Below are 22,757 nucleotides of genomic sequence, written 5' to 3'. Positions count from 1 at the left end.
GCGGGAACCCCCAGGAGGGAGAGAGGGGACGGGAGCGCGGACACCGGGGAGGGAGGGGGCGGGGAGGGGTCCCTGGGATGGAGGGGACGGGGGCGCGGACACCCGGGAGGGAGGGGGCGGGGAGGGGCCCCTCAGGATGAAGGCGGAGGGGGAGGGGCGGGCACCCCCAGGAGGGAGAGAGGGCACGGGGGCGCGGACCCCGGAGAGGGAGGGACACCTGGGATGGAGGGTGGGGGAGAGCCGGGGCCCCCCAGGAGCGAGCGCGGGGACGCGGGCGCGGACACCTGGGAGGAAGGAAGGGGCGGGGAGGCGCCCCTCAGGCTGGCGGCGGAGGGGAGAGGCGGGGAGCCCGGGCGGGGCGCGGTGGGAGGAGAGGGCTGACGTGTGAGGGGCCGGGCCGGGGGCGGCGGGGAGGGGGCGGCGGCGGCGGCGAGCGCGCCCTGGGCGGCGGGCCGGGGCGGGGCTGGGGGCTGAGGGGAGCGGCGGGAGGTGGGGCCGCGGAGCGCGCCGGGCTGCGGCGGCGGCCGGGAGGCGGGGTGGCGGCGGGCCGGGGCTGCGTGCGGCCGAGGGCGGCGGCCGGGGGGCGGCGGCGGCGGCGAGCGCAGCGGGCGGCGGCGGCCGAGGGCGCGGAGGGCCCCGCGGGCGCGCACGGCGGCGGGCCCGGCGGGCGGCGAGCGGCGGGCGGCGTCCCCGGCGGCGGCGGCGGCGGGCGGCGCACTGGCGGCGGCCATGGCGGTGGCGGCGGCGCTGGCGGGCCGCGGGGCGCGCGGAGGCAGGGGCCGGCCCCCGGGCGGCGGGCGGGCGGAGGGGGCGGGGCCCGGGCGGCGGGCGGCCCGCGCGGCGGCGGCGGTGGCGGCGGCGGCGGCGGCGGCCGGGACGAGGCGGCGACGGCGGCGGAGGCGGCGGCGCGGGGCGCTCGGGCTGATGGCGGCGGCGGGCGGCCCCGGGACGGCGCTGTCTCCGCGGCCGTGCGACAGCGACCCGGCCACCCCCGGAGCGCAGTCCCCGAAGGTGAGGAGCGGGCCGGGTCTGGGCCGGGGCCTGGGGGCGGCCGTGAGGAGGCCCGAGGGGCGGCGGGACCCGCGCCGTGCTGGCGCTGCTCGGGGTCCGCTCGGCCTCGGTCCCGAGTGTTCTTGGCGGTTTCCGCCCGAAGGCGCCCCTGAGCGCGTCCCCCCGGGGAGCCCGCTCTCCGAAGAAAGAAAAGTTTGCTCCGACGCCGCGGGCGCTCTCCTCACGTTGGTCTGGGCCCCTGCGCGCTTTGAGGAGCGCCTTCGTCTGAGCAGTGCCCTTCTCAAGTGTTCGGGCTCTTCCTAAAGAGTAGCAACGTGTACAAGTGGGAAACAAGTTAGCCAGTTCATGAACTGAACTTGAAGAGCGAAATCAACAAAAAGCCGCCCTGCTCTCTTCAGGCCGACTTTGTTTCGTCGTTTGTGCTGTTTTAGGGAAGTGAGGCGGACTTCGGGTTTGAAAGTCAAAGATGAGTGAAGAGTCAGGATGAGCGTTTAGTGAACCACGTTGTGTTCAGTTGGTTGAGTAGTGTGTGAGGGAAGGACTTTTTAAACGTCCGCATTTGAGTGGTAACCGGAAGGTTGAAGCTGGACGGTAATGGGGCCCCTCCGGGGTGCGGTGTCGGTGGCCGTGGGGCCGGGCCGGGGGCGCCGGCGAGCCTGCGGCCCCTCCTCCCGGGGGGCGCGCCGGGCGCCGGGGCTCCTCTAGGCCGGGCTTCCGGAGCCCGGGCCGGGCCTGAGGGTGGCCGGTGCCGCCGGAGCCCAGCCAGCCAGGGAGGCCAGCCCGAATCTGTGACCTGCCGCTGTGGCGGTGCTTCAGCCGCTCAGTCGTGTCGGACTCTGCGACCCCAGTGACTGCTGCGCGCCAGGCTTCCCTGTCCTTCACCGTCTCCCCGAGGTTGCTCACATTCCTGTCCACTGACCTTCAGAAATGTGTTTAATCCCAAGGTGAGAGCCACCCAGGACTCTGAAATACACATTGCTGACTTCAGAGGTGGGAAGCCTTAAAACCCGGGCTTCTCTGTCAGTAGCCAGGTTGCAGGCAAATTCTTCTAATCGTATTCCATCATATTGTTAGGAAATATGTTGCTGTTATCCCTCTCTAATATTCACTATGTGGAATAACACATTTGCCTAGAATTCCTAATAGCAAATTCAAACACTACATGTGAAATTGTGCTTTCAGCTTTTTTGAGGACTTTCCATTTTTAACTTTTTAACACTTTTTAAGTGTATACAATTTTTTTTTAGCTAAGGGAAAGGTATTTAAACAAATGGACATAAAAATCCTTAAAATGCTCAGAAGCAAGTAAAATAGAAGAGAAATGATACTTGAATGCTTCTTGACTGAAATGTTTCAATTGAGAGACATTGTTAAATGTAAGTTTTTGGAGAATATTTGGTAGATTTAGGCTGTTCTCCATCTCCTACCCGGTTGCTTATCTTAATAGGAGTATACAGAACTCTTCAACTGAATACTTATTTGCTAAGAATTGAAAAGGAGAATATTCCACGGTTTTTGCTATTTGGTAAAGGATCTGAGTAAATTCCTAACAGGGAGCCTTTTGAGACTTGATCATCAATGCAATCATATTAGCTAAGTTCTCCTGGGCACTTAACAGTTTGCAAGACCTTGCTCTAATTATTTCATGTATTAACTCTGATCCCTACATTGGCCAAGTAATACAGGCAGTACTGTTGTCACAGTTTTACAGGTAAGGAGCGGCTCACCACTGAGGGTAACCACCAGCTGGTGAGGGGCAGTTGGCGCCCAGTAAGATTCCAGGCAGTCCAGCTTTGATGTGCCTGACCGACATACTCACTACCTCTGTATTCTTAGATTCATGATATTTAACAAAATTGTATTGTCTTAGGAGGCTAGATTACCTTGATTTTTTGTTTGTTTTTAATCTTTTTTGTTTAAGCCTTGGCTAGTATGTGGTTGGGCTTCGCCAGTGGCTCAGTGGTAAAGAACCCACCTGCCAATGCAGGAGACACTGGTTTGATCTTGGGTCAGGAAGTGGCAACCCATTCCAGTATTCTTGCTTGGGAAGTCCCATGGACGGAGGAACCTGGGGGACTGTAGTCTGTGGGGTCACAAAAGAGTCCGATAAACATAGATTTACCCCTATGTTTGCCTTAGGGACAACAACGTGATTGAATTAATTTCCTGATATATGATTCATCATTCATTTCCTTAATGAGATGGTCTAACTTACAACCTTGGTAAAGTCACATAATGGAAAATGTCACTTTAAAAAGTTTTAAACCTCTTTTGGGGAGGTAGTGTGTGTTGTATTGGTCGATGAATCTTATTCTGGTATATTTTTGCTGAATTTTTGCAATATAAGAAAAAAATAACAATTGGTCCTCTGTTTTTGTTCCTTTGTGTCCTTTTCACAGGGATATAAGTGTCTGAAATAGCCAATTAGAATAAACCAGCTCTAAGTTGAGTTAAACAGTAACTGATTCATACATTTTTATCCTAGCTAGAGTAGGAATGTTTATTTTAATTTCAGAGTATTGCAGCAGTTTGATGTGTTTTTTCAAAGCAGAAGGCATTTTAACCTCTTGGTAAGAAAGGAAAAGTAGATTTAGACCTACAAGTTTATTGAAAATTTTCTATTTTGATTTGTATTGAAGATTAGTTTTTGGTTTTTTCCAGGTCTTGCCAAGGCCAAATTCTTGTCCCTGGTTATCATTTGTATAATCTTTAGGAAGCCTTCAAGTTGAGCCTTTTAGCAAGTTTGGGAGGATTACATAATCTTCCCTTATTTACTGTTCTTTGTCCAGTTATTTTTTTCATCTTTTGAATGTATAGGATGATAATGAAGATAATTCAAATGATGGGACCCAACCGTCCAAAAGGAGGCGGATGGGCTCTGGAGACAGCTCCAGGAGCTGCGACACTTCCAGCCAGGATCTTGGGTACTGCCGTTTTATTGTTTTTAATGTTTTCTGTGTTGTGTGTCTTTTCTCTGTGTTAGCTCTCTCCTCCCCATCCCCTAGCCCTGGCAAAGGCAATTACTAAGGATTGTAAAACACCAAAGTCGCTTTTTGCTACTTAATGCAATTCAAAGAAATAAATTTTATTGTGGTAAAATACACACAAAATTCACCATTTTAACTACCTTTAAATGTATAATTCAGTGGCATAAATTACATTCACAGTGTTGTGTGACCGTCACCACCATCCATTTCCAAAACGTTTACATAATAAGATTCCCATTTCCCCCCTTAGCAGCCGTGGGCAACCACCGTTCTACTTTCTGTCGTTATGAGTTAGCCTATTCTAGGTACCTCACGTAGGTGGAATCATACAATGTTTGTCTTTTTGTGTCTGGTTTATTTTGGTTAGCATAATTTCTTCAAAGTTCATCCAGGTTGTAGCTTGTGTTAGAATTTCCTTCTTTAAGGCTAAATTGTACTCCATTGTTAGAATTATACTCTGTGTTGTCTTTTCATCTGTTGATGGACACTTACTTCCATATTTTGGGGGGTGTGGATAGTGCTGCCTTGAACATTGGGAATAAATATATCTGATCAGAGGCCCCGTTTTCAGCTTCTTTGGGTGTGGACCTAGGAGTGAAGTAGGTGGGTCATATGATAGCTCTGTGTTTAACTTTCTGAGGAACTGCCAAACTGTTCTCCAGAGTGGATGCACCGTTTTATGTTCCCACCAGCAGGGTATAGAGTTTCTAATTTCTTCACATCCTCACCAGTGTGTTTTATTTCCCATTTTATTTTTAATGATAGCCATTCTGAAAGGTGTGAAGTGGAATCTATTGTGATTTTGATTTGAATTTCCATAATGACTAGTCAGATTGAACATCTTTTCATGTACTACCTGTCCATTAGTTTATTCTTGGAGAAATGTCTATTCAGGTTTTCTGCCCATGTTTAAATTGTATTTGTTGTTGAGTTGTAGGAATTCTTTATATATTTTAGATACTAATTTCTTATCAGACATATGATTTGCAAATATTTTCTCCCATTCTGTTGATTTTTCATTCTGTTAATACACAACATTTTAAGTTTTGCTCAAGTCCAAATTATGTACTCTTTCTTTTGCTGACATATCTAGAATCCATTAGTAAATCTGAGCTCATGAAGATTTACCCCTATGTTTTCTTCTAAGAGTCTCCTCGTTTTAGTTCTTATGTTTAGGTCACCGGTCCACTTTTCAATTCATTTTTCTAGGCAACATCAGGGACAAGGGTTCTGTTTCATACATGTCCATTTGGATGTCCAATTTCCCAGGACCACTTGTGAGAAAACTCTTTTTGTCTTTTATTGATGTTTGTGTTTGTGTGTGTGTGTGTGTGTGTGTGTTGGTTGCTCACTAGTCCACCAGGCTCCTCTGTCCATTGGATTCTTGGATTCTCCAGGCAAGAATACTGGAGTAGGCAGCCATTCCCTTCTCCAGGGGATCTTCCTGACCCAGGGGTCAAACCCGGGTCTCCCACACTGGAGGCAGATTCTTTACGGTCTGAGCCACCAGGGAAGCCTTAATTGGATAGATGCATAAAATCATACTCTATTCTGCCTATATTGTCCACTGATGAAATCTGGAGGTTGAGTAGTACAGGTCCAGACATCTGTAGTCTTTGCTCTTCAGGGTTGGGACTGATCTGCAGTGCACTGGCACCATCAAACTCGGTCCATGATTTGCTCCTGGGTATGTGGAGTCTGTGGTTTATAGTTTAGTTTATTGAGAAATAGGATTTTAGAGTTTTGCTTTGTCAGTGTTTGTGACTCATTGAAGAGGAGATGGAAAACAGGAGTTGATTACTTTACACTTTGGGTGCATGAAATCGTGGCTCTGAGGGCTAGGCCCACAAGAAAGAATTCAGAACTGGTATCACTACCCTGATTTGCAAAAGCTAAAAATGTCGCCTGTGTTCCTGAAGTTGTGATCTCTGTTCTTTGTGACACATAGAAAGTGTTGCTTCCAGTGTGCTCTTCTGCTTTGGTATTCCAGACGGTCTTTCTTTTCTCTCTTCCTCTTCTGTAGTTTCTTGGATGCACATGGAATCATGGGAACGTCTTTGTAATACAGAATCATAGAAGACTGACTGAGAATTTAGATAATTAAAACAGTTTTTCCAAATCCTTAAATCTCAAAAATCTTTAAAAAAGAATATCCTTTAAAATAAAATGATTTAAATTTTACAAATGCCACATTTAAAGCATAATATATATTTCTGTGCTTTAGCTTTAGCTACTATCCCGCAGAAAATCTGATAGAGTACAAGTGGCCACCTGATGAAACAGGAGAGTACTATATGCTTCAAGAACAAGTCAGTGAATATTTGGGTGTGACCTCCTTTAAACGGAAATATCCAGGTATTAAGTCTCAGTTTATATAACAAATTAAATCTAACTTTTAACTAATAGTAATTGTTTTTGATGGGTTGTCAAGTTCTGAGTATTTGAGTATAGATTATATCATATTTTATATTCTGCTGCTGGCTGATTTTATTTACAGCTCTCGTTCAACTTCCCTCTTTACTATCAATTCATTCTTATGCCTGATAAACATATTTACAAGCAAAACGAGGAAGGTGAATTTCCTGGAAAAAAATTGCAAGGAAAAATCAATTTGTAACCACATTAATGAATGAGGGGTTTTGATTCTTGACTGTTGCTCCTTGTCCTTAGGAATGGAGTAGCTACTTAAGCTGTACCTGAACTTGAGAAAGGCGATATTTCATCAACTATTTTAGTATAGTTATTTGTCTTACCTTCTTGCTTTGGATTATTCTGTTCTCAGTTTTATTTTAACTTTCATTTTTTTGATTTGTAAGATTGTTTTGTGTGTTCTTTTAATAATATTTGGAATATGAACAGGAGGTACTTTTAAAATCCATGAAGATTTTAACTTAAAATTTTTTTTTTCTAAGTTTTTTAAGCTTTTAAAAGTTTTATAAATGCATAATGTTACAAATGCAAAAGACTTTTTGTAACAGTCTTTTGTTCTTTTTTTTTGGAGATTTAGAGCGACGAGATTTGTCTCATAAGGAGAAATTGTACCTGAGAGAGCTAAACGTCATCACAGAGACGCAGTGCACTCTAGGTAGTGAGCGCTTGCGAAGCAGCGCCGGACGAGTATTGTCTTCTTCCCCTAAACACTTAACCAAAACTAATAATAAATAGACTGAATTATTTAGATGCTAAATTGTTAACTTCAGTTTTGATTCTTGTTAAAATACAAAAGAGACTATCATTTCCTAATAACTTTCATATAGTCATCAAAGTGTGTGTATGTTTTATGTCCAAAATTTGTAAAGTACTTTTTAAAAGTATTAGTTAAATACTTAAAAAACTCAGTTTTTAGTTATGTGTAATTGTCTCTGTGCTTTATTTGTACTTTTTCTTTCATAAATATATTAGTACAGCTTTTTAATATAAAACCACAGGAGTTCATCTCAACAATTGGTATAATCTCATACTATGAGTTTAAAAAATTGTTCGTATGACCCACATGTGTGCTGATGCTTTTGGTGAAATTTGAATTGGTTCTATAATATTTCTAGTAAATCAAATTTGAAGGCTAACAATGGAAGTATATTGATAAAGTCTGTGTTTTTCTTACCTGATACCCTGTGTTAATTGCCAGTGGTTAGTGTGCGTTATTATTTAGCCGTTGTTTCTAGTAAAAGGATATATGTTTGTATATAGTACATGGAGTCTTAAAAAAGTTTGGTTAAAAAATTGATTTCTTTGCCATTGCAACTTTGATAATCTTTCTTTATAACTGTTTGATTTTATATTGTGAGTATTATTTTTTCTTATTTTTGAGTGTATTAACGTATTTTGCTTTGAATATTGGAAAGCTGCTTTTATGTTGAGTAGCTTGAAGGAAAGTCAGTCTTGAAAATCAGTATGTTCAGTTAGCCTTAAAAGAGCTTCTTTACTTTTTCTTGTCTGAAATAGGTTTAACAGCATTGCGCAGTGATGAAGTAATTGATTTAATGATAAAAGAATATCCAGCCAAACATGCTGAATATTCTGTTATTCTACAGGAAAAAGAACGCCAACGAATTACAGATCACTATAAAGAGTATTCTGTAAGTATCGAGGTAACCAGGATTTTGGTTTGGGAAATCACATTTTATAAGGTTAGATGTGACTTCCAACTGTAATATTTTTATTTCAGCAAATGCAACAACAGAATACTCAGAAAGTTGAAGCCAGCAAAGTGCCTGAGTACATTAAGAAAGCTGCGAAAAAAGCAGCTGAATTTAACAGCAACTTAAACCGGGAGCGAATGGAAGAGAGGAGAGCTTATTTTGACTTACAGACACACGTAGGATCGCTAATGTTTACTAGCCCCTGAACTTCAGTCGCTGGTGGCCGTGGGCTGTTCAGTGCCTCTGTCGCAGTGTTCTGTACCAGCAGTGTGTCCTCTTCTCCCTGAAGCGAGGCTGTCGTCTCAGTGTGCCTGGTGTTTGCTTCTCATCTGTGTGTGTGATGTGTTCCTTGCTTTGTGGTGGACATGCTGCTAAAGGGGTCTGGTAGCTGAATAGCTTCCTGCGTGCTGGGGTGGACGGAACAGGTTTCCACAGTAGCTCATGCACTTCTCACCCTCACTACGGGAGGTGAAACTGGTACTGTTTCCGTTTCACAGACGAGGCAGCTGAGCTCCAAAGGTTTCTTAAGTAGCCCGTACGTGGTGAGCAGAGACACTGCCTTTCCTTAGTGGCCACGGTGAACAGTCAGCACGTGCGCCTGTAGCTCTAGAAACGCCGCTGTTCCCTGGGCCGCAGCTCCTAATGTCTCTCACCTTTTTAAGGGCAGGAGGGCACTGTTTTCCTAAAGTCTTTAATTCTGTGCATGGAACCAGGTTTGTATTTCTCTTTGTGTTAATTCAGGTTATCCAGGTGCCTCAAGGGAAGTACAAAGTGCTACCAACGGAGCGAACCAAGGTCAGTTCTTACCCGGTGGCCCTCATCCCCGGACAGTTCCAGGAATATTACAAAAGGTACATGGTGGGGTTTTTGTTGTTGTTGTTAGTACTGGTGTTGGTGAGAGACTTCAAAGCCTTGTGTTTGTCTCCTAGAAGTGTTTGGCTCTGTAAGCATCACTGTAAAAGGTACAAGATTTGCGTCAGTGTTTTCTGTCTTCTTCCGTTCTGTGGTGAAGAATGCTCTCACTGAACTTGAGCGTTTGCTGCTAAAGCCTGGGATGCTGCCTCCCTGCTCACCTGTCCGCGCTTCCGTGGATGCAAACCAGGGGGAGCTGCAGACCGCTGTCCCGAGGGCGTCCTGAGAGCATGGTCCGTCCTGAGGGCGTGGTCTGGGCCGGCAGCGCTGGCTGGAGATGCCCTGACTCTCCCCCAAGCGCCCCCCGGCAGCCCTGGAGTCTGTGGTCACAGAAGCAGGGGGAGTTGGAGAGGCGGGCGTGGCCCGCGGGGAGGAGGGCGGCGGCCCGGAGCTCGTGCTGCCCGGGCCTGGCTGCTGTTTCCGCTCTGGCCGTGAGGGTGACGCGGGTCTCTTCTTCCCGACCTGGATGGAACCAGCTACTTTTGTCAGTCTCAGCCTTTGCCTCCTGAGTCCTCTTACGTTTTTAGGAGAGAGAATATTCTTTAGATAGTAGTATTTAAAATAGACCACAGTATCATACTTTTGAAAGTCAGACTTAAATCATGGTGTTATATAGAGTCCAAGCTTACTCAGCTCACCACACGGACGGCCGGTGAATCTGAGAGACAAGGGGTTGAGGCAGGGAAGAGACTTTATTTGGGGAGCTGGCTGACCGAGTGGATGGCAGGCTACGTCTTCTAGGGTCTGCATGCCAAGTTCTTTTATACATCAGAGATGGAGGGAGGTGAGGAAGCAAAGTAAAAAAGACCATTAATTAATCTTGCAAACATCTCCTAGAATGTCAAGTCTCAGGCAGGGGATGTGTTAATTTCTTCCCTCCTGCCCTCTGTGGGTGGACCCCGCGTTCTGAATAAAGGCACTTTTTGTCATGTAGAGGGGTAGGGTCCTCTGAGACAGGCCATTCTGTTTGATGATAATAACGAAAGGAACGAAAAGCTAGTCAAAGAAACAGTTCAATATGGAGTCAGAATTGGCTGCTGCTCTGCAGCAGCGTGTCAGCAGATTTAACGTTTCTCATTTTGGACGAAGCAGATTATTGGGTGATGGGCCTGTGTGGCCCCGCTCGTTGCTTTCTGGAGTGATGTCCTGGTTGACGAGGATGCTCATCCGTGTCCACTCCCGGCTGAGGACACAGGACGGAGCTGTGGTGCGTCCTGGGGCGGCACCGTGGACGTGATCAGCAGGCCACGTGCCGGCTGCCTGGGGTTGGGGGTCGCCGGTCCCTAGTTTTAGAGGGAAGAGGTGATCACGGTTAGAACACCTGCTTCACAAGTTGGTTTTAAATACTGTGTTCCTGGAAACTGTGTTTCTGAAACAGTGTCTGTGCCCTCCTGCTGCGACTGCCCTGTGCCAGTTTATTTGATGCTCACGTCTGCTCTGTGCGATGGACTTGCTGTCGTACCTGCTTTACGTGTGAAGGCGAGAGGCTCAGGCAGTGACGACTCAGGACGGTGGAGGCGAGGGGGTCAGGCAGCTGGATTTTGTGCCCAGTTGTGTGTGGCCACAGTTTCATCCATCACTACTGACATTTCTTTGAAGGGGGTGTTGAGGGTAAAGCAGAGAGACATTTATCTTTTGATAATAAGAATGAAATGTATATTTTACACTGTTAGGTGAAAAAACGTTTAGGCTTTTTATTGGTTACATGTCCCTATTTGAGCACCAAAGTGAAAAAATTATTTATTGCCTCTAATCATTTTCAAAAGTATTTGGGGTTAATATTAAGGCTATTATTGTAGTTCAGAATTAGTACATTTGTATTTAATAATAGAGGAAAACTGAAAACCTTCTCTCTGAACCCTAGGTACTCGCCGGATGAGCTGCGTTATTTACCATTAAACACAGCGCTTTACGAGCCCCCCCTCGACCCTGAGCTCCCCGCTCTTGAGAGCGATGGTGACTCAGATGATGCCGAAGACGGTCGAGGTGATGAGAAAGGGAAAAGCAAAGGCACTTCGGTGAGAGCATTTACCTTCAGTAGGAGGTGTCTCCTCTCCCTTTGAATTTTGCTGATTCTTCCCTGGAGTGTAATCCATAGTCTTTGGCCTCTTCTAGGGAAATGTTACGGTTACCAACATGTTGTGCGTTAGGTTGTCCTGCATGATGTTTTTAATAGCAGAATGCTGTTGCAGGACTGTGGGGACGCTGGTGTGCTCTGTGGAGCTGAAGAGAACAAAGAAGACAGTGGTATAGGGTGGGTTTTATCAGCACAGCATCACCAGCAGTGACGGCATCATCAGCAGTGGCCATTTTACGCTTGCCATTGTAGGCAGCCGGAGCCTGGGGTTGTGCTGGCGTTACATGGGTACTACATTTCATTGTCACTAATAGCATCTAAGACGCACTTAATGTTACATGTTGCATAAAGAAAGATGCTTTTCAGATACTGTGCTGTGATGAGGGGGCGATGAGGTTGACATTCTCCTTTGCTGCTAGTGAGAGTGTCAGTTAATCCAGTTTTTTTCTGGGAAAAACTTTACTGGGAAAGCATTTTCATAGTACATAGCAAGTTTTTTAACTTCCACGGAATTTGACTTGGCAAATACACTAATAGAATTTATCCAAAGAACCTGATGAGAGGGTAGCAAAATTTATTTAGGAAAAAGATGCCCATTGGAGTGTTAACAATATGTAATATAGCGAAAATTAGAAGTAAATCTGATGTCCACAATGGGCGATATGTTTACATGGTAGAAATGCGCTTCAAAGAACACTGTGATAAAATGCGCATAATACTTAAAAATATTAAAACACACGCAACATTGTTCAGTTTTGCGTTTAAAGGACGAGGGTGCATGTGTAGGTGGGAGTGTGTGTGTGAATCTGGGCACCTATACGAAACACATCACTAGAGAAAATGAGGTGCCTCGTGCTCCTAGGAGTCGTCTCAATGTCTGTCTGGTGGTTTAGGGTAACCTAATCTTTTTTGATTTTCATAATTTAGAGGAGTGTGACATTTTTATTCTAATTAGAAATTTTAAATAAAAAAATGAGGAAATAGATTATTATTGAACTCCTAAGGTTGGTGCAAACGTAATTGCAATTTTGGACCATGAATTTTAAGTCATTATGAGTAGACTCAGACACATCTTTATTAATCAAATTAGGAACCATTACAAGCAGCACATTCTTATCAACAGGAAATAAGTTTATTTCTCTAGTGTAAAAATCCATGCTCCAGGATTCAATGAACTCTTGGAAAGCCTTTTCTGCCTCCTGCTGCTTGTGGAAGGGTTTTCCCTGCAAAAAGTTGTCAAGATGCTTGAAGAAGTGGTAGTTGGCTGGGGAGAGGTCAGGTGAATATGACAGATGAGGCCCGCTTGCGAAGTGTCGGTTGTGTGGCGAGTGGCCGGACGTGTCGTGGAGGAGAGCCGGGCCTTGAAGTGTCGGCTGTGTGGCGAGTGGCCGGGCGTGCCAAGGAGGAGAGCCAGGCCTTTCTGCTGACTGTGCCGGCTGCAGGTGCTGCAGTTTGACTGCGTCTCATCTATTTGCTGAGTGTGCTTCTCAGATGTAATGGTTTCGCTGGGGTTCAGAAAGCTGTAGTGGATTAGACTAGCAGCAGACCACCAAACAGTGACCGTGACCTTTTTGATACAACTTTGGCTTTGGGAAGTGCTTTGGAGCTTCTTGGTCAAGCCACTTAGCTGGTTGTCGCTGTTTGTTGTACAAAATCCACTTTGTGTGGCACATCACAATCCGATCGAGAAATGGTTCATTGTTGATGCATAGAATAAGAGAAGACCACGTTAAAACGGTGCTTTTTTTATTTTGGGTCAGCTCGTGAGGCACCCACTTATCAAGGTTTTTCACCTTTCCAACTTGGTTCATCTTTATGGGTGTGAAAGTTGGACCATAAAAAAAGCCTGAGCACCAAAGAATTGATGCTTTTGAACTGTGGTGTTGGAGAAGACTTTTGAGAGTCCCTTGGACAGCAAGGAGATGAAACCAGTCCATCCTAAAGGAAATCCTGAATGTTCATTGGAAGGACTGATGCTGAAGCTGAAACTCCAATACTTTGGCCACCTGATGTGAAGAACTGACTCATTGGAAAAGACCCTGAAGCTGGGAAAGATTGAAGGCAGGAGGAGAAGGGGACGACAGAGGATGAGATGGTTGGATGGTATCACTGACTCAATGGACTTGAGTTTGAGCAAGTTCCAGGAGTTGGTGATGGACAGGGAGGCCTGGCGTACTGCAGTCAAAAAGAGTCGGACAAGACTGAGCAACTGAACTGAACTGAATTTGCTTCAAATGCCAGGTGATGGTAGAATGGTCGACGTTGTGTTCTTTGGCAACTTCTTGTGTAGTTAAAACTATGTGAGAGGATCGGCTTCAATGATGTCTCTCGGTTGGTTGGTGTCGCTTCCTGTGGCTGGCCGCCACACTCATCTTCAGAGCTCTCGTCTCCTTTGCAGAACTTCTTGAGCCACCGCTGCAGTGTATGTTTCTTAGCAGTTCCTGGGCCAAACCGTTGTTGATGTTATGAGTTTTCTCCTCTGCTTTACGACCCATTTTGAACTCAAATAAGAAAATCACTCGAGTTTGGTTTTTGTCTAAGATTATTTCCATAGTCTTAAGTGTTAGTTGATCAGTTGTGTCCAACTCTTTGCAACCCCATGAACTATAGCTGTGCAGGCTCCTCCCTCCATGGGATACTCCAGGCACGAGAACTAGAGTGGATTTCCATGCCCTTCTCCAGGGGATCTTCCTAACCCAGGGATCAAACCCAGGTCTCCTGCATTGCAGGAGATGATGATTTACTGTTTGAGCCATCAGGGAAACCCATAGTCTAAAATACTTGTATTTATTTTATAGCCTAGAATAAATATAAAACAAACAGTAAGTAGTGTCATTAGCAAAAACATAAAGTGGTGAACATTAAAATGATGTGTAACATAACCACATTTAAGAATGTGTTCCAACATCAAAGGCAAATTTCAGTGATTCAGTTGCTTTTGTACCAACCTAATATGTCTGATACGGTTGTAAATACTTGACGATAATTGGCTTTGCGTAGTTTAATATTATGAAGACACGATTCTGGGCTTGAACTTCTTTAATGATCTTTATTACTTAGTAAAAATGCCCACACTTATTTCAAGCAGTTTTTTGAAAGAATATTTTTGTATGAAAAAAGTATGCTCCCTTGTGACATGGTAAAATGGTGTTGAAGCTGTGTGGTGTACTAATAACTGAAATAATAGTTCTGTTCTTGTCAAATTCAGTCAGAAAACAAAGTCAGTTAAGGTACTAGCTGATATAAATGGAATTAGCTATAATGTGTTTATAAGATGGAGAAGTGATTCTTAACTTATTTTATTCTCTGCTGGAAATGTTTTCTTAGATCGGAATTATCTTTTTATTTTGAAATCGATGGAACTTTAAGACTTTTCCTGGATGTTTTCTGTAGTTTTCAGAATTCAGACTCAAATCTGCATGAATTCCGAGGGACTGTGTTTGTGCCTTTGACTTGCAGGACAGCTCCTCTGGCAACGTGTCCGAGGGGGAAGGCCTTCCCGAAGGCCAGGAGGAGCCTTTGCCAGGAAGACAGAGGCCCAGGGACAAGGCTGCCGCTCCACGAAAAGACGCCCCCAAGCGCTCTGCACTGTCCAAGGCAGTTCCCGGGCACAAGGTAGAAGAGAAAAGCCCCTGACTCAGCTTCCTTCTGACCAGCCTCTCTCCCCGAAATATTTTAACTTTGAATTTCAAAGTTGTGGAGCTCCTGCTGCTGCACTTCACTAGCTGTTCTCCTGTGGTGTGTGCCCTCCGTCAGCCTCCTCCTTCTTGCTTTAGTTTCCTGGTGGCTTTCCTGTCACTTTGGCTATGGGTTAGCGTCTGTTTTCTGTATATGTAAAACTGATAAGAGAATCTTTTTTTACGTACTAACCAGGCAAGTATGAGTCTTTGAAAAGTGATCTAATAGGCAGAGCTTAATGCTTTGTTTCCTCAGTGTAAAAACCGTCGTTGTCTGCAACGGAAAGCTTCCTGGTATTTAGCAACGCTGAGCAGTGCAGTAGGGAGGAAGTCCTCCTAGAAAAGTTGTATTTCTGTGGTGCCTTTCATTAACAGCGATCTGGATTCAGTCTGAGAATTATTTGATCCATTTGCCAAATTCAGCTAACTCTGCAATGGAAAGTAGTAAAATGTAATTTTGTAGCCTCACCTTGGTGAGTACCCTGTGCAATTCTGTGATGAGGATTTACACATTATCTGGCAAGGTGATTTGGCTTAGCTATCACTTCCTAACTTTCTTATCGGGTTCTTCTCGGTCAGGTAGCATGCTATCAGCAATAGTATTATTTCTAGTGTTTCTTTCTGCTATCTGCCCCTTCTCCTTCAGAGGGTTGGGTGAGAGGTGAGGAGCCTCATTCATATGTGGGGATTTAAGATGATCGTAAAAGGAGTAGAATTAGCTGCAAGTTTATGTTTTGAATGGTAATAGTAAAATACACAGTTTTTAGTCTGGTATGTATCACTCTGCTTTTTATGGGATTATGAAGGTGTTTTGAAGGAGCATTTTAGAGTAAGATGATCAAAAAGTTGTGCTGAGCAGAGTTGCTGAACACTTGTGTATGTCAGGCTAGGGTTGTGGAGTGTTGTCCGGAGGCACAGGTTCCAGGGTGTTGACCAGTGTCCCCTCAGCCTAAGCAGAGCCCTCCTTAGAGTCCGTGGCCTCCTTTTCCTACAGTAAGAAAGCAGCTTAACAAGTTAGTGTATTCTGTAGTAAATCATCAGCTTTCAAGTGCATATTTTTTCAGCCCAGCTCCATTCAGCAAGGACGGTGCAGTGGGCTGCAACCATGTGATTTTGTTCTTGTTTTTACATATAGAGCTTATCTATGAAAGATTTAAATTAATGCTTGATAACTGAAAGCAGATGAACTCCAAAGATTAAATTCTGGAAAGTTAGCTGCTGTGTGTGCTGCGCAGTGTGCTTCTGGCCTGTGAGGAGCTGGGAGTGGGAGCTGCGGCCCAGAGCGCACCGTCAGCGCCAGGGGGGCTTGCAGACAGTGGGCCTGGCTTAGTCATGGGCTAAACAGGGAAGAAGATTAAAATAGACATTCTAATAGAGGTTGAAAATGAAGAACTGTTCAGGACTATCATTGATTTAAGACAGAAGAAATCACATAGATGAACCTAAATTGATAGTACTCAAGGAAGTTGGATATGCGGAATGAGCATTTTATAATCTTCTGTGAACGCTTTTAGTAACTACAGATGTTTCAGGTATTTCACAGTTTGGAACAGCCAGTATCTAGACTTCATACATTAATGTGAACATGTTTATTAAAAGTTAACCTCTCTACGAAAAGTATTAATAAGCCAAGACGTGCCTAATTATTAGGGTACTTCAAGCTGAAGGTCATACATATAAATGTGTTTTAAAATGCAGAAGTTAAGAAAAATTATAATGTATCTGATGTCTTGCTTAATAGTATTCACTAGTGCTTGCCTTTAATTTGTAGGACAGTATTGTTTAGGTTACATTAACCTGAAATTAAAGCATAATTGTTAGGATTCAGGCCTGTGTTATTAGTATATAATTAAAATCTATACTGTATTAGTGCTGTCATGAAAGTCTATCTTTGATTGTGTTCAAGGAGGAAAATTGTGTATCACGAACCTTTTATATGAGATGCTGAGAACTCTTAGGCAGAATATTTTTAATTTTCTTGTCAATAGTGAAACTTTGATGTTGTTGCTGTTACGGAGTAGGACTGTCTCTGTCAGACATACGTGAGGTTCCGTTCATTAACCTTCAGGGAGTTCCACATGCTGGCCCCTTCCTCTTGCATCACCTCCGCAAACCTTGAGACACTAGACGTGTACAGTCCTGGATGTGAGCAGTGTGGCTTCTGAGAGCGCTCTGGGCGCTTGAGTGAACAGAGTATGTTTTCATACTGGGCTGTGGCCCCTGATAAACGTGCTGCAGAGCTCTGTCTCTGTCTCTGTCTGCCTCCCTCCGTCTCCACCCCTCTCTCCCTCTTTTCATCAAGATGAAGACTATTGGGTAAGAAAAACTTTAAGAGGTTTAACAGAACATTATGATTTTAAGCTTAGAACTAAACCTAGAATTTTCTTGGTGTCCTTTTATTGTAGGTGTCCAATGTATATTTTAATGATTGTAGAACTTGAACTGCTCTAGAATATGAATGACTAGCTTTGTGTTTTACTCCTTTTGATTTGTGTAAAGGATCTCCTATGAGGAGTTCTCGATTTAGACTTTAATATTGTGTGGTTACTTCCTTGACTTTACTGAAAAAATATTAAAGTACTTAGTATGCCAGTATCTAACTTGAACTGTATCTTATACAGTTCTTATACATTTAGTGCAGGTACCGTAACCAAAAGATATTTCTTATTTTGGTGGATTGAGAGGTAGATTTCTGCTGTATATTATAGCAGTTACAGATTTCATCATAACTGCACCAGAATTTGGATCATAGAAGTGCACTTCCTAGCTATTTTTTATTTAGGTGTAAGAAAACACAGTGAGAACCTTATGGGTAGAATGTAGCAGTTACAGCAGAGGTAACTACACTGCAAGACTTAGGAGGTTTGAGCATGTGACACTATCCTTTTGTTGGGGAGCAGGGTATAAAGATACACAGGAGATATAGAGTAGTTAACAGTAACGTTTTATATGTATGTTTTAACTTCCATGATATTTATTATTTTGTAGAGACGTTTGTGATTGTTTGTAGAGTTATTGTTTTTATTATATTTATGTATAAGGTTGACTTTTTTTTAAATAAATAAGCCAAAAATTATTTTTGAATGCCTCTGTCATCTTTTGTAAAGAAAGATAATTAAAATGAAAAAAGAAACCTAAAGAATTAAGAACATATTGTTTAGGCTGTACAGGTTTTGAAGGTGGCAGCGAGACATTTCAAAGCTGGAGTAACAGTATGCAAAATTGGAACTCTGCTTAGGATCCTCCTTGGTTCAGTAACTTAGGGAATGGAAATATAAGATGTTGTTTGGGTTATAATAAAACAGACACAATGTTTCTACTTAAAATACTTTTTCTCCCAGTTTTTATATAAGTGAGTGAGTGAGTGAACATGCCCTCAGCCCCGTTTCATTTCATACTTTTTCTCCCAGTTTTTATATAAGTGAGTGAGTGAGTGAACATGCCCTCGGCCCCATTTCATTTCATACTTTTTCTCCCGGTTTTTATATAAGTGAGTGAGTGAGTGAACGTGCCCTCGCCCCATTGCATTTCCTGCTTGGCCCCTGCTTGTGCTCTCTCCCGCCACTGCTCCGTGTTCAGGTCATAAGTGAGCATCGCGCTATCATGGTCAAGGCTGTGATGTTGTTCCCCTCCCCTCCCCTCCCCTCCGAATTTTAGGCTTAGGAACCTTCTTTGTTCTTTCCCATGTTTCGCCAAGTGTTTTTTTTAAAGCCCAAATGCCTTCATTGGATTGTTTTTCATCTGAAAAATGAATGGTACTTGAAATATAGGGGGTGTCTGCATATTTTTTAAGTGATCATTTTATCTTTTGCACATCTGAGAACTACTTCTTTTTTACGTTTTATTAGTTATAGTGGATACTTTTTCTCTTAAGTGTCGGCTCCTCTGTTAATGTATGGGATATGCAGAGGGAACAAGTTACACAACTCAGCTTCCCACAAACCTTTCTGCACACAACAGTGTATGCTTGAAACCTCTTTTAGTTAACAATGTTAAAAAATTGATTTTGTAACTTAGATTTTATAGAAGTAGTCTCACGACTTTGGAGAACATCAGCTTTTAAACAGAATCAGCATATAAACTGCTTACAATGGAGTCATCTGTTTGGGATTAAGCCTAAGTCCCCTGTAGTAGTCTCTTGGTACTTGCAGTTTTCTTTCAGTTAACACTGCAGGTTGACACTGTATTAGTCTTCCCTCCAGGTCATTGTACAGATCTTACTGGTATGTAGGGAGTGTGGAATGATATATCTAATCCTCATGAGATCATGCGTGGACAAAATTTAAACATGAAGCCTAAGGCTTTAGTTGGTAGGCCATTGTATGTTGAAGGCAGACTGGTGTCAGGTTCTCTCTTTCAAGGTCCTTGTTAGCAAGTTAGGTCCTCATTAACAAGTTACTGGAAGTAAAATAAGGCAATACAGTAATAATTCCTTTTGAACCCATAGTAGGTTCTTCTGGCATGAATTTATAGCCCTCTTCTACCCTTCCAGCCAAAGGTCATTCCAAATGCTCTGTGTGGGATTTGTCTGAAGGGTAAGGAGTCCAGCAGGAGAGGGAAGGCTGAGCCGCTTGTGCACTGCTCCCAGTGTGACAACAGTGGTAAGTACTGACACGGCTTCACACTTTAAGCTGATTGTTGCTTTGAAAACTAGCATTCTCAGTAGTCAGCTAGGCTTGACCCAGAGTCATCAGATTCATAAAACGTCCCTGTCTTTTCTTCTACATTGTGTTTCCATTTCTCTTCGGCAGTTAAAACGTTGTAGCCATTCTTGAGAAGTTCAAGCAAACTAGCATTTTACTATGCCATATTAAGTAAAAATTCTCGTGTGAAATAAAACTAATACTGGTTTTGGTTTAGGCCATCCTTCTTGCCTGGATATGACCATGGAGCTTGTTTCTATGATTAAGACCTACCCATGGCAGTGTATGGAGTGTAAGACTTGCATTATATGTGGACAACCCCACCACGAAGAAGAAATGATGTTCTGTGATGTGTGTGACAGAGGTTATCATACTTTTTGTGTGGGCCTTGGTGCTATCCCATCAGGTAAAGATTGAAAAAGAAGGAACATTATCTTTGAGTGAAGGGACTCTTCCAGCACTTGGTTTTTTTCGGAGGCTGCATAAATACCATGATGACATGAAGGGCCTGGAGACCCTTCCATTCACTAGAAGTGACCAAAGCTATGGTCGTGTGCGCCTGTTTTTCATCTCTAGACAAGCTGCCTAAGGACAAGGGAGGCAGCAGACTGCCTGTGAGTTTTGAAGTAGAGCTCAGTGTATGCAGATGAGCTAGTGTTGTTGTACTGACATAGCTAAGGCAGTAGCATCGATTTGTTTCAAAGCCTTGGTTTTATTTTTATATGTCATTTAGAAATTTAACAAAATGACTTATATGCCTTTATACATACTAAACCAGATTTTTGTAAATTGAGGAAACATAACAATTCCAGATAACTTCAGAATGAACACAGAATCAAAGAATAAATCACAGTAATTAGACTAAAACATTATACACATAATTGTGTAATTTTAGAACTGATTTGCATAGTTAACACTGTCTGATACTTTATAAAATATATGCCTAGGTTTCCTGGGAATTGAGATGTAAGCAACTTAAATTATTTAGAGTTCTATACTAATTCAGGTCAAATATGTTGTATAGTTTTATCATAATGCTATCAAATACTTGATACATTTTAAAGTGCTATGTGAGCATAGTACACCAGGACTTGAGGAGATGCTGAGATGCATAAAAATAAGCCAAAGTCAGTTAATAGGTTTTATATAAGGATTTGTATGATTGAATTTTTAAAGTATGGTAGTATTTGATTTCAGAAAGGATTATAATTTCTTCAAGGGGCCTATCATCATTTAACTCCTCCATGACCCCATCCCTCCCCTTGTGCATTTCACAGGGCATGTATGACACTGACCTTAAGGGAAGTTCGTGCCAGTGCCACCAGAAATCCAGTGAGGATTATCAGTAGCCTTAGCGAAGGGAGGAGAGCTAAATGGTTTTAAAACTCAGTCCTAAAAAGTTAAGTCTCATCCTGTATTAACTAACAATTTTTCTCCTAGGTCGCTGGATTTGTGACTGTTGTCAGCGAGCACCCCCAACACCCAGGAAAGTGGGCAGAAGGGGGAAAAACAGCAAAGAGGGATAGTTTGACCCCAATACTGTAATATGCAATTAAATGACATATTTGGTGCCAATTTATTTACAATGTTCTCATTTTTATGCTAATAAAAGATTTTGAAATTACATGCTTAAAATCTGCAAATTTATTTATAAGTCACTCTCACCCTGGAAACCAAGTGGAAAAATAGTTCCATCTTGCAGAAAGTCTTTATTTCTTAGTACTTTCGCTCTCTCCAGAAATTCAGTGGTAACATTATGCAGCTTAATTAGAGATACATAACTATTATTCCATTAACCTAAAAGTTGCTATTATTTTCATGAAATTTTCCTAATCTGTACTTTCTGGTCTACCATGGGTAGCAGGGCAGTTATTTAATAACGAAAGAATTTCCATAGGGGCCCAAGATGATAAAATTACAACCTGAGGAGATCTGGTGCAGCCGAGTTGAGAACCATCATTAACCAGCATGTGGGGACACCACCGGCCTACCAAGAGATCCTGTTGGACAGCAAGTGCTGTCTCTACTTCGGGTGTAGACAGGGGACTTTAGTTCACGGTCAGGCAAGTGTGGAGAAATGATTACATTTCAGACTTGCTTTCAGTAACTCTTTAAAGCTAACACACTCATTTATTTGAGTCTCTAGAGTAAAAACCTAAATCACTGCAATAATCTAGTCACCTGACAAACTAATCAAAGTGGGGTTTAAACATTTTATTGTGCATATTCCTTTTACAGGAGTTTTGATGCTTTATTAAAACATGTGCTTGCTGCTTTGCGTACTTTTGGAGTGACTGAGGTAACGAAACTATGGCTTTATCCTTTCATCCCCCACCCAGAGAAGGTAACCAGAGTGCCAACCAGGTCAGAGTAAAGCTAGGTTCACAGCGAGGTGCACTCAGCTTCGCAGATTACGAGTATTATACTCAAGAGTATGTTAAGCGAGTCAAAAAAGAATCTCAAGTACCAACTTCAAAATACTAATTAATATCGTCCAAAGCACAGACTCCTCTTCTTGAGACGCGTCTTCCGGGGCATAGGCGTGCTTGCGACTCGCATCAGTACCGTCCGAATAGGCGGTCTCACCGAACGGATGCGGCTCGAGCGTCGCGTCGTAGTAGACCTTCATCTCGAACGCGCTCTCGAGGTGGGACGGGTGCCCGTAGACACCGATGCCCACGGGGCGCCGGAAGTGCGCGGGGATGGAGACGGCATCGGCGCCGCACGTGGCCGACTGCAGCTCGTACTCGTCGAAGCTGGGGTGCAGAGTGCTGTCGGACACGTACAGGTCCGCGTCGCCCCGCAGGCTGCGCATCCTGAGGACGATCTTCCCCTCGTGGTTTAACCTCAGGTAGCTGTAGTTCCCGGCTCCTACCTGACCCTGCACGACGTGCAGGAGGACCCAGCCCTCGGGCACCTCCTCCTCGTCCAAGGCCTGCGCCGAGGAGACGGCCTGCGACGCGAGGAGCAGCAGAAGCGCGCCCGTCCACGGAGCGGCCATGGCGGGGGCGCCAGGCGGAGGCCGTGCTCATCCGCGAGCGTCCTGCAGACAGACCACGGGGGGCGCTGAGCGCGTCCCGGCCGCCTCGGCGGGGGGCGCGGGGGCGGGAGGGGCAGAGGAGGGGAGCGCGCCGCGGCCGCACAGCGCGGGCGGCGGGGCGGGTCTCCACCCCGGGACTCACCTCCTCTCCCCGCAGGCGCCGCGCCGGGAGCTTCCGGGCCGGGCGTCCGCGCCGGACGAGCCGGAAGGCAGGCGCGCCCGGAAGTGAGGCGTTCAGAAGAGAGCGGTGCTCGGAAGTTGACCGGCG

General features: G+C 44.5%; 2 protein-coding genes across 4 annotated transcripts; one reads left to right on the top strand and one right to left on the bottom strand.

The window, feature by feature from the left end:
- Window positions 1-533: 533 nt before the first annotated feature.
- Window positions 534-21,073, top strand: PHF10 (PHD finger protein 10). 3 transcript variants are annotated; one of them, XM_024996476.2, is made up of 12 exons: window positions 534-1,011; window positions 3,829-3,935; window positions 6,223-6,353; window positions 7,006-7,083; window positions 7,944-8,077; window positions 8,167-8,316; window positions 8,882-8,991; window positions 10,917-11,070; window positions 14,589-14,744; window positions 19,299-19,407; window positions 19,667-19,855; window positions 20,890-21,073. In XM_024996476.2, exons 1-12 carry the CDS (start codon window positions 730-732, stop codon window positions 20,973-20,975), a joined length of 1,686 nt encoding a protein of 561 aa, XP_024852244.2. In that variant the 5' UTR covers window positions 534-729; the 3' UTR covers window positions 20,976-21,073. The 3 variants fall into 3 exon arrangements, with proteins under 3 accessions (XP_024852244.2, NP_001033141.1, XP_024852245.1); NM_001038052.1 differs by having other exon boundaries at window positions 937-1,011; window positions 7,000-7,083; XM_024996477.2 differs by lacking the exon at window positions 534-1,011 and adding an exon at window positions 1,088-1,955 and having other exon boundaries at window positions 7,000-7,083.
- Window positions 20,142-22,753, bottom strand: C9H6orf120 (chromosome 9 C6orf120 homolog). Its single transcript, NM_001103331.1, is given in 2 exon segments — window positions 20,142-22,492; window positions 22,632-22,753. A coding segment is annotated over 1 exon segment (555 nt). The 5' UTR covers window positions 22,451-22,492; window positions 22,632-22,753; the 3' UTR covers window positions 20,142-21,895.
- Between the last annotated feature and the right edge of the window lie 4 nt (window positions 22,754-22,757).

This window comes from Bos taurus, chromosome 9 (assembly GCF_002263795.3).
Source record: "Bos taurus isolate L1 Dominette 01449 registration number 42190680 breed Hereford chromosome 9, ARS-UCD2.0, whole genome shotgun sequence".
Taxonomy (NCBI): domain Eukaryota; kingdom Metazoa; phylum Chordata; class Mammalia; order Artiodactyla; family Bovidae; genus Bos; species Bos taurus.
The sequence above is the reverse complement of the archived record's forward strand: the minus strand, read 5'-3'. Positions and strand labels throughout refer to the sequence as shown.

Excerpts from the sequence above, each read along its gene's own strand:
- PHF10 (XM_024996476.2), top strand. The coding sequence starts at position 730 with ATGGCGGTGGCGGCGGCGCTGGCGGGCCGCGGGGCGCGCGGAGGCAGG. Across the intron at positions 1,012-3,828 it reads CCGGAGCGCAGTCCCCGAAG|GATGATAATGAAGATAATTC; the intron begins GTGAGGAGCGGG and ends TTGAATGTATAG. Across the intron at positions 19,856-20,889 it reads CCTTGGTGCTATCCCATCAG|GTCGCTGGATTTGTGACTGT; the intron begins GTAAAGATTGAA and ends TTTTTCTCCTAG.